At 43.0% G+C, this 11,554-nt stretch overlaps 1 protein-coding gene across 1 annotated transcript; it reads right to left on the bottom strand.

Moving 5' to 3' along the window:
- Nucleotides 1-2,289: 2,289 nt before the first annotated feature.
- Nucleotides 2,290-10,253, bottom strand: LOC115122594 (WW domain-binding protein 1-like). Its single transcript, XM_029651817.2, has 4 exons — nt 10,002-10,253; nt 8,976-9,078; nt 8,559-8,726; nt 2,290-8,301 (listed from the first exon to the last, which is right to left on the bottom strand). Exons 1-4 carry the CDS (start codon nt 10,062-10,064, stop codon nt 7,829-7,831), a joined length of 807 nt encoding a protein of 268 aa, XP_029507677.2. The 5' UTR covers nt 10,065-10,253; the 3' UTR covers nt 2,290-7,828.
- Between the last annotated feature and the right edge of the window lie 1,301 nt (nt 10,254-11,554).

Here is an 11,554-nt window from a genome sequence, read left to right as displayed (position 1 = left end):
AGGGGGGTAATGGACAAAATCTGAGATGACACTATAGCCAAAAAGACTTATTTAGACATGCCCTAGCTGCATGTGACATTTGGTGTCTTTTATCACAAAATACACTGTTTCCCCCCTGCTGGCTACACTGGACTCTGCCATTGCAGGTTTTGTTTTTGTCTTTTTGAGGGTCTGGAGAGATTGATTTATACTGACAGATGAGAATGTCAAAGGGACAAAGTATCCGATGTGGTCTTACTCGAACTCGAACTGACTCTATGGCGCTTGCAATCGATGTAAGTCTTTGTGCATTTCAATTGGTTCAGACAGGCTCATACTCTATTGGGGGCTGCAGGTAGCCCAGTGGTTAGAGCGTTGGGCCAGTAACCAAAAGGTTGCTGGATCAAGTCCCCAAGCTGACGAGGTAAAATTTTGTCGTTCTGCCCCAGTTAACCCACTGTTCCCCGGGCGCCGTGGATGTTGATTAAGGCAGCCCCCCGCACCTCTCTGATTCGGAGGAGTTGTGTTAAATGCTGAAGGCATTGTTGGCTTTCCCTTATTTTGTTAGCTTGAAATGGGTTTTATCATGTCTTAGTTACTGAAGGTAATTGAGGTCATTTTAACTCTGTCATGATTGTCACAATTAGGTAGTTTGTTGATTTTATTGTGTATATGACTGTATGAAATGGAAAGGTGAACGATCCCTCTCCCTTCAGGTTGCATGTTCTTAAGGGAATTTATTTCAATTAGTTGCCTGTTCTTTTTATTGTTCCTACTACCGTTTTAACTTAGTCTACATTGTCTGTGTCTTCTCATTTTTGTGTGTGGTATACTCAAATTTGTAATTTATGACATGCCTCACGTTCTTGCACATGCTATCTATAGTTATATATTACAGGGCGAGTCTGAGTTTGGGACTTTCCACAGAAAGTATTGGGTTGGTTGATACTGCGGAAGAGAGCACAAGTGAGGTTTTTCTGCATCTCATGTCTTCGTGTGGTGGGAAAAAAACATTACTTTCAAGTCAGATACTTTGTTTCACTGTAAGTGTTAGGCTGTGCTCCCTTTGCTTGTCTGTACCGTTTTGTTTTGTGTCATATTACCAAATAGCCCTCGCCAGTAGTATGGATTCCAGAACAATGTGTACATTGCAGTTTCTCCCAGAATCGACCTCAGAATGCAACCAATAACATTTCAGTAATTTTAAGGATTTATATAATCCCTGCTCTGAAAGGGATAGTTGGGAAATGGGACACTGTAGATGAATCCATTATAATTCCACATGTTCCGCAATATAAACTCACTGAGCCTCACACTGAACCCTGTGTTTTGTCTCCTAATGAACAATGTTTGAAGACCTTGGTGCACTGCTATCAATTACCAATGCAGCCTTTTATCCCTCTTGTTAAACCACCTTATCTCAGTGTGGGGCGGCAGGTAGCCTAGCAGTTAGAGCATTGGGCCAATAACTGAAAGGTTGTTAGTTAGAATCCTTGAGCCGACTAGGTAAAACAAATGTCCTTGAGCAAGGCACTTAAACTTAATTGCTCCTGGGTTGCTGTCAACGGGTGTCTCAGGAGTGGGCTGTGCAAAAAAAAAAGTTTTACATGTGAAAACAGGACAAATATAAGCGCCCCCTATTTGACATCTTTCCCACTGAGGAATGTAAAATAGGGGAGATTCTTTACTATACTGATGGTACACTTGTTTTTGTTGCCATTAAAGAATGACCTTTAGTGACATCAGTTTCCTTACTTGTTGGACTTCTGCTCTGGAGATGGTACTGTAGGTTATTTACATGGAAGTGACCATTCAGAGATGTACTGTGTGGATAGATTGTTCTAATTTCAACCAAATGGTAGGTAATGTTTATCCCTAGTCTCGTAATGCTGCAGTGGAAATACCAGTATTATACTTTTCACAAGTCATGCGATTGTATATCATGATACAACACATGGTTAGTTTACTTATCACAAGGTCTGCTTGTTCTGCACTCATTTTTAACTTGAAGCTTTACCCCAGGCATGTCAGGCAAAGTGGGACTATTATATTTGTGACTGTCTTTGTCCTTAAAGAAGGGCAGGTTAAGAGGCCATGCCTTGGGGTACTCATCAATAATGACCGCTGCATGCTTCAGGCACCATCTCACTCTGTGCTCCTCCTCCAGATCAATATCTCAACTGCTTCAGATGCCTGGGTGGGGCCACTCTGGCTGAGTGGAGTAGGTTATGCCCACAGCTAGTCCATCAATGTCAACACTATAGGCTTGAGAAACAGTACAGCATTCAAAAAGGTAAGTCAGAGCCAAACAACAGTGCCAATGTTTGTTTTATTATACAAAAATAAAATCCAAATTACCCAACAGTACACAGCAGACCCCCAACTAAACCAAAGCATTCAAATGTACCACAAATTTGAGTGCTTTTTTTCCTACACTGTTTTGGGGGCTTGATCTAGATAGGAAAAAGAACACGAAAGGGTCTGATTGTGGTCGACCGGTTCCTTCTCTAGCTGGGTGTTTGTTTTTGCAAAGTATTTCTACATACGCATCAGCCACAACATCGACATCCGCCTGACATTATCTATGGTTGAGGGAGAAATGAAAGAAACATCTGGGTTTCATGTTGGTTAAACAGAGCCTCCTTAGATTATGTTGCGAGTACATTGTTGCCTTGGTGATGTATGATTACAAGTGCAACCCTCCCCTTAGTGAGAGATCATCTAAAACAAACTCCTGGGCTAGCGGAGGTGTACACTAAACAACCCATTTAAGAGACCTGATCATTTTCTCCACTCGGTTATCTAGCACTGGGATTAGATTTGCTTCCATACTTGATAAAAGGTCACATTCACTATCTTCTATATGAAAAGGTTGGGCAATCAAGGAGTCAACCATTAAGTAGTCACTGAAAATGTCTCAAATACAATAAAAACAAGCCATCTCACTGTTTACAAATACACCATGACAGCGCAACACACAAGGGGTGGAACAGTGGCAAAGGTACCCACAGGACCAACAGAATAATATTATTCTGAGGAGAGATTAAATAGTATTAATACAACAAAATATAATTCAAAACACTCCTTTAGTTTACACAAGTTAAACAGATGTAGTTTTTCTTCATAATAAGCAGGAGTAATATTCTTAGCAGATCAGAATGACAGCAGACTGTACTTCTATCCATGTCACTAAAGACTAACAGAAACAAAAGACTAAATTAACTAGAATGGCTTTTTATCTTTACTCCCCAACCCACCAAGAGGTAACATGTAGATATACACATTTACTTTCAAAGCATACACACGAAACACACCATAGTAGCAATAAAAACAAAAAATAAACTGAGGTACACTTGCGACATGTACTGAGAGTAATATTGCTTGTACTGGCAACCACACAGAAGAGAGTTATTGCAGCATATCAATGTTTTTTTTTTTTTTTTGCATAGGCTAGTCAGTTACAGTACATTACAGAGGCGCGTGGAGCAGAAAAGAGGAACAATTTAGGGTGAAAGGAGGCCTTTGGTGTAGTGAGCAAGGTAAATGAAACAGACAACTGATGGCACTGGTGCTAATGGTAGATTCAGAAAGTTTGCCAAATACTGATGCCCATTAAAGAAAATGTTTTCTATTCACGACAATAGGATCGCGTGTATGAGACAACATGTGGGTTGAGTACAGTGATAATTTAGATACAGGCAAACAATCTCAAAAGATAATTGTGCCTGCATGATCTTAAGGATGATATATGCAGAGGCAAACCACATCTCACAAAGACAAACATTGGTGTGGGTTGCCACAGTTTGTGTTACCATGCTCGGTATGGTCGGGCCCCCGGAGGGGGGGTCTCATGGTCTAGAGGGATGCAATGAGCCATGGCTAAAGCCCCCATCACTATCACACCTGGGGCTAGTTACCTCATCAGGGGCCACATACCCAACCTGACACTGATCCTAGCTTGTGCCCTCTGTGCTGGTATATGGTGAGAGGCCATAAGGGGACTGGGTGGGGTTTGAGAGAAAGAAGAGACCGAGCGAGGGATAAGAGCTTCACGCGCCTCTGTGAACATTGAAACAAAAGCGAACAGGGAACAAAAAGGCCAAAGACGCTTGAAAATATACAAATCGCCCATTATTCACACGAGTACTACAAAAGTCCAAAGAATTACGTTCACATATCGCCGGTGTCTGCAGCTGTAGGTAAGAGGAAAATTACAGAGCAGATGAATGAAATGGATGGGTGTTTGTCCATGACTGACTGATAGCCCTTTATCTAGGTAAACATGTGAAAGCCAAACAAGAGTTTGCCCAGTAAGTAGTGAGCAATGGGACTGAAAAACTATGGGTCCCCATTTTCTTTTTCAGAAACATGAAACACCCTCAACGTCATAATCTTAATTTATCTATATTGCATAAAAATAAATGCACTTTAGCATCTACATTTGTCAGTCCCCCCCAACCATTCAAAAAACAAACATCTCATATGAGCACAAGAAAAACTAAAACAAAGGATTTCTTAACATGATTTTGTTTGGTACTAATTCAACATCCTTTCAGGTCAGTTCAAATATCAAACTTATCTAGATCATATCCTTGAAATAAAAATACAATAATAACTAAAGAAAATGGGGGTGGGGAAGGAAAAGAAAGTGATCAAATAACCACAGATAACCAGGGAGAAGCAGATACACAAGCGTTCTGACTAAACAAATGTTACCTATTCTACATGCCAGCTTTTACAACATATGATCTCGTCTTGTGGTTTCACTCGGATACATTTCCTGCAACTCATAACCACAGTCTAGAATAAGTTGAGCCAATCGATACATCAGACTGAGATCATTTTACACTTCGGACTCAATCTGTATAAAAAGGACTCCTCTGGACTACTAGAAACTATGCTTCAAACATGGTGGAGGGGGGGCTAAAACATTTTAGGTTTCTTCCAAAGCACAAGTCTGGAATATAATCGCCTACTCTTCAAACACAGACACCAAAACACATTTAGTCTACCTGTCCCTAACTACATTTTACGACCGTGCCACAGTAAGGCATTTATTTTCTTATGCCTCAGAAGGAGCACTTAAAATGAGTGTTCATATGCCCTCTGAGGGGTATCCTACAAAGCAAGCTGGATCTACTCAGGGTTTTCTAAAGCTAACCAGCTTCAGTTAACTTCACATTACAGCACAGGCTTCCTCTGTACTACAACCATGGATAATATTTAAAATCAGTCATATCCCTCAAATAAAGGGGGTGATGACACAATCTTTGCAAGTGGGAGGGAATCTGATTTCATAGTCCTCAACTCACAGTCATTTCATTCATGATAAGTGGAGTTAGCCGACCCCAGAGCAGGTAAGTGCTGAAGGATTCGTTGCCATAGAAATGTACCTGGCTCAAAGTTGAGCCACCATAGAATCAGGAATAAAAATACTATGTGAGCCACTTTCGTATGACTGGTTATCCCGAGTTGAACTCAGGGTTCACCAAAGGTATCTCGCCAACTCATCAAACCTGCTTCGTAGGATACCCCTCTGTTGTGGTGCACCTTGAGCCTCATGTCTGTTCCCTAGCAACCTACCAAGGCAACTTATGGTGTCTTATCAAAAACATGTTAGTGTCCTAATGTGAGCGGGTGAGTCTTTGTGAGTGTATGACAATCTGACTTTCCAGCGTTACTTTTATAGTGTCAAGACTTAACACTTGAAGACAGACAACTTATTGATTGATAGTTTAAATTAATGTCTTTGTCTGTCCTTTTTCATTAGCAGTGAAATAATAAACAGTGCATCAGTCCATAACCCACTTGATCAATAAGTGCTGCATGAAAGCAAATCAATACCCTAAATAATAAAACTATCATATCTTCACTGCCATTTAAAACACACCCAAGACAACTGGACTTTTGTGCTTATTCTTTTAGGTGGAACGGCAGAATAAAACACACTCCCGATTCTACGGCTGTGCTTCGACACATGCTGGGCAAGCAACACACTTCACTGGTTTATCATAACAGTGTGCAGCTGCACTAACAGCAAAGCCAACCCCATCCCACTGAATGGAAAATACCAACACAAATCTGTCACATTGCTTCTACAATGTTCACACCACTGCAAGCCAAGGGCGTATGCAACAGCACATTGCAGGCCCAGTGCAAAGTCATAACATGATGAAACTAGATACATGGTGTCTATACTTAAACCTTGGTTCACTCCGTCCGAGTCCCACACGGCCAGGGGACTCGTGGCGGAAAGGGAGTGACACTATCAGACTCCGGCTGCTGCTGGGTAAAAACAGCAGCGATTCATCATTGTCAGCTCGGGGCCAATGGCCTGGGAGTAGTAGACTATATGAAACACTGGCCCGAAAACACACGGCTGCTGACAGGACAAATCAGAACACAGATCTACCTACACAGACACACAAATTAATTACTCATGCCCTCTAAACAAGAACCCAGTGCATTTTTTTAAAGAAAAGTGGTCTAAAGCCTGGTGAGTTGAGTGCACTAACTTACACCAAGGGCCAGGACACTGAGGATACACTAAATAAGACTACACTACTCCACACTCACAGCATCCCTTGGATAAGAGATTCTTTGCCATTGATGTGGGTTATAGTGGCCTCAGCTAAAGCAGGTTTTTAGAGAAGTAATAAAAAGACAAGAAAATGATACAGGACAAAGTACTACACTGCTGAAACTTCAGTCTTCCCACCCTCTGGTTTGTACTTTTATTCCCAACAACATACCCCTTACCACTCGGTGAGACTGTCAGTCCTTCAAAATGCTGCTGACCCCACCACACACACGCCACGTTATTTCACCGCCGGTCTGTGAAAACACATACACGGTCGACCACCACAATGCTTTTTATAGATACCAAGTTGCAGGCACAGCAATGGGATATTGTCACGTCTTCAGTTCACTTGGCCAGTCAGACCAGATAATCACATCCGTTCCAGTCCATTCAATACCTTTCAGTCTGGCCAAGTGTTGACCGGAGTACTGGTGGAGACATGAGGGATGGGTGTAGGAGGGGTGGAGTCTGATGTTATTGGGACACAGTTCAGAAAGACGCTATAAGAGACAGGCACATCTTCACTTCCCAGCCTTTTCTCTGGATGCAAATAGCCCTGCTGTCACTCCACAAGGAAACCAGATGCAGGCCAAGATTACCTCAGGGGTGACATCACTTTGCAGCTGTGTGCTAGATTACACAGTACACGCACACAAACCCCTGCAAAAACAAAACAAGTTCTATCCGTAACCGTTTGTATCCCCTGGTCAGGACTGTGTCTGGTAGCATGATCTTATGTTTTGGCCCCTATGTGCTGGGGCCTAGGGATTGGTGACCATGGTGGTATGCCATCCTGCCCTGTCCCCACAGAGGTGAAATGTTAGAAGGACCAAAGGAAAAATGTCCAGGCTAAACAGTTGGGTGGGAGAGTGAGGGACAAGTGGGTGGGTAGATGTAGTCAATTCTGTACCAGCATCAGCACCTCTTCTTGCCACTTGGTAGATCTCTAGAAGTTGGCATTTTCATCATCACCATTGCAAGAACTAAACAAAGCAGATGAGGGACCATCCATGGGTATTAAAGAATTAAACCGTTAGCCAAACTAAGCATCTTTTAAATAAACTTTGTCATCATTGGCGTCATTTTATGGATCATAACTGACAAGCATGTCAAAGAGCAGGACAACCTGGTTCATTTGGTGAGTCGTTGTGGGACATTTCATTTGCTGGTGGTGTCTGGGTTATTGTTATGATGACAAGGGCACTCCCTTCCTAAAGTGCAGATCCGGCAGCAGCAGCAGCCTCTGGGTGGTTGGTGGTGGAGCTCAGATCAGGCGGTCTCCGGTGCTGGCAGTCTGGCCTTTGGGCTGAGGCCCTGGGGTTCTCTCTTTGTGTCTGATGTGGTGGTGCTCGGAGGCAGAGCAGCAGTCCCCCTGGCCCCCTGACACACCTGCTCCTCATCCTCTTCCGGCCCAGAGCTCTCGTCCAGTTGGCACACACACACCTCGATCCCTGAGTCGCCAGTCACATGCCTGCGCCGGGTCACCAGCTCCTCTTCCACCAGTCGTTCTGATTTGCTGGGAGCAGATGTGGATTCCTGGTCTGCTGAGGAAGTAGCGGCCTGCTCTTCTCTTGGAGTGTCCTCTGTTGGGGGCTCCAGCACCACAGCAGCTTCTGATTGGATGGGGGGCAGTAGGATAGGAGGGGTGGTCTCTGGGGGGATCTCGGAGTAAGGCGGAGGTGGAGTCGGGGGATGACCCACCACCTCTTCATAGTCAGGAAGCTTGCAGTCTGTCCAGAACCCTGGGAGTAAATACACAAAAACACAGGAGTCAACCATCTTACCAGTCTAGATAGGGTTAGCTGGTGTTGAACTAATTCACTAATTGTCAGATATGGTTCTGAATCTGCTAAGAACCATCTCCAACTACCAGGCCTAGTTACTGTAAACAGTTAACTCAGAGGGAGAGGTGAAGTAATTTCAGGGCTGTAGGGTCTGGAGGCATCCAGCCCAGTGCAGATGGGGGTAATAAGTGTCCCGCGGGGTTTAAAAGACTCACTCAAGTTGAGGGGTGGAGGGGAGATGAAAGAACTAGAAGCTCCCTGATAGGCCATAAGGCTGATTTCGCGCTGGCGCTGTTCCTGCTGCAGCCGCATCTTGACCCGACGGTGACGGTAGGCACAGCAGCAACTCAGCATTATGATGAGGGTCCACACCAGCCAGAACCCTACACAAAACAATCACATAGTTACAATCTCCATCAAATAATTTCAGCTTATGTTAATTAGGTTTAACGTTATTGATTTCGGCACCAAAACATGTAAAATTAGTGACTCGAAAAAACAAAGTGACACATTCAGAGATTACTATCATGAAGAATAAGTCATGGAAATATCGTCAGAAAATAAATATGAGAACGGGGGAAGAGGGACTGAGTGGTGCCAGAAAAGGAGAGAATAAAGGACACTGAACATACACCACAGCTCATAGTAGTAAGTGCAGCACTCTGTCTCCCCGCAGCAGTAGCCCATCTCACACCGGTATTGCTCATTGTTCACTCCAAAACAGAATTCCTTTCCCTAAACAAACACAGGCATGTTATTCAGTGACATCCTACAAAACACAAATGAGGAAAGCTATGTATTATACATACACAACTGTTTGACATAACTTCACATTGGCATTTACTGCACAAAACACTGTAGAAAGCATGCCTGCAAAGGCACAGACCTACTTTCACTGGGGATGAAAATTGTAGGCGCATTCAATGTTCGGAAAATCAAAATAGGTGTTGCAGTGATAGCTAGCTAAGTGACATTTCAGGATGATACAACAATGTCATAGTAGAAGCTGCCAAATGACCTCACAAATTAGTTTTAAACGGTTAGCTAACTACATTTTTAACTAGGTACTAACGTTACAGAGGTAAGCTAGCTAAACATGTTTGGCCATTAGTTAACGACGGTAACAACAAGCTATGCATCACTGCCAACAAATAAACAACAGGAAAAACGCAGTTAGCCAGCTAACGTTAACTGGTAATTTAGCATGTTAGCTAGCTATGTTTGTTTACGGGTTTTAGCTAACAGCCAGCTATTGATGTTATTTGTTTTATATACTTCAAATTGTGGCCACTTACTGTATAACAAAATATGTCGCCGTATTGTCTACAAATGTTTGAAAGCGTTAACGTTGGCTAACGAGATATTTAGCTGTGGCTAGTTTATCAGCTCGTCTTGAAAGATGTTGCGCTGCAGCTAAATTGGTATATGGTAAGATTTCGGATAATATCGTATAAGTATTTCAAGCTATAAACATTGTGTAAATATATCAAGAAACACACGATTTGGTCAAACTGACGTCACGCAAAGTTGGAGTTGCTAGCGAGCCCAAGTTCTTTTGTGGGGAAACAAAAAGGCACAATAGAAGGCCTACTTCCAGCTGCGATCCACGGGCTTGGTCGAAAGCGCCTACAGCGCTATGAAAGCAAACTGCCGCTTACCTGTACCAACCAGGTCCCGGTGCAAAGCAGACCAACAATGGATCCCAGTGTTTTCTGTGGCATCTTTCCCCGTTGTTGGCCGAGAACACGACGGGAATCATATAGCAGTTGATCCAGAACTTGTGAAATGAACAGCTAACTCAAACCGTTACGTACGCGACATAATTTGTCCCTGTCGAAAGGCGTTTGAATTCTCAACCAGAAAATAAGAGTTATATTTTGCACCAGCCACTTGAGGGCGGTGTTGTGTCTATACAACACCAACTGGAGAAGCATTACTTTTGTGCAACTGGTGCGATTTAAACTAGTACCAGAGACAGAACAATGAGCCAGATGTTTCAATCTGAAGCATCCGGTTGGCGTTTCCACTCACCACCAAATATGGTCATGAAAGGAAGCCCAGTGGCCGGCAATGGGAGAAGATTGAGCGATATGGATTTTGGCCGAAATTCTGCTAATTTTCTCATCGATTAAATATTTGATCTCAATACAGTTTTCTGCTCCCAATAACTAAAATATGTTACTAACACAGTGGACTAAGTTTTGTAGACATTACCATTTGCCAAAGTATTTAAAAACGTAGTTATTGACCACGCGCACTTCACAGAGTAGACGTTCCCTAACGGAAATATGCAAATAATGCTAGAACGCGCCAATAGGATCTCGCTAGCTCTTGCTTGGCTCTGCCATCTCTTTGCTTGTTCTGCCCACTATGATTCATTTGCGCCTATTGAAAACGATAGGCTATGGTCTATCTTTGGTTCTTTATATATTCTTTATATATACCAATGCTCCTTATAGGACACATCACTGCACTCTATATTCCTCTGTAAACTGGTCATCTCTGTATACCCGTCGCAAGATCCACTGGTTGCTGCTTATTTATAAAACCCTCTTAGGCCTCACTCCCCCTATCTGAGATATCTACTGCAGCCCTCATCCTCCAAATACAACACCTGTTCTGCCAGTCACATTTTGTTAAAGGTCCCAAAGCACACACATCCCTGGGTCGCTCCTCTTTTCAGTTCGCTGCAGCTAGCGACTGGAACGAGTTGCAACAAACACTGGACAGTTTTATCTCAATCTCTTCATTCAAAGACTCAAGCATGCACACTCTTACTGACAGTTGTGGCTGCTTGTGTGCTTCTTTCCTTTTGTGCTGTTGTCTGTGCCCAGTAATGTTTGTACTGTTTTGTGCTGCTACCATGATGTGTTGCTACCATGTTGTGTTGCACCATGCTGTGTTGTCATGTGTTGCTGCCTTGCTATGTTGTTGTCTTAGGTCTCCCTTTATGTAGTGTTGTCTCTCTTGTCGTGATGTGTGTTTTGTCCTATATTTATATTTTATTTTAAAGTTTTAATCCCAGCCCCTGTCCCCGCAGGAGGCTGTTTGCCTTTGGTAGGCCGTCATTGTAAATATGAATTTGTTCTTAAATGACTTGCCTAGTTAAATAAAGGTTAAATAAATAAAAATTAATAAAAATACATTTTGGGGGGGGGGGCGCTGTTGGAAGCCAAGGATGTAGAACGCATTTCCCTATCACTCCTGAGTT

The sequence above is a fragment of the Oncorhynchus nerka genome, linkage group LG4 (genome assembly GCF_034236695.1).
Source record: "Oncorhynchus nerka isolate Pitt River linkage group LG4, Oner_Uvic_2.0, whole genome shotgun sequence".
NCBI lineage: Eukaryota > Metazoa > Chordata > Actinopteri > Salmoniformes > Salmonidae > Oncorhynchus > Oncorhynchus nerka.
Note: the sequence above shows the minus strand (reverse complement) of the source record. Positions and strands in the feature narration are given on the sequence as shown.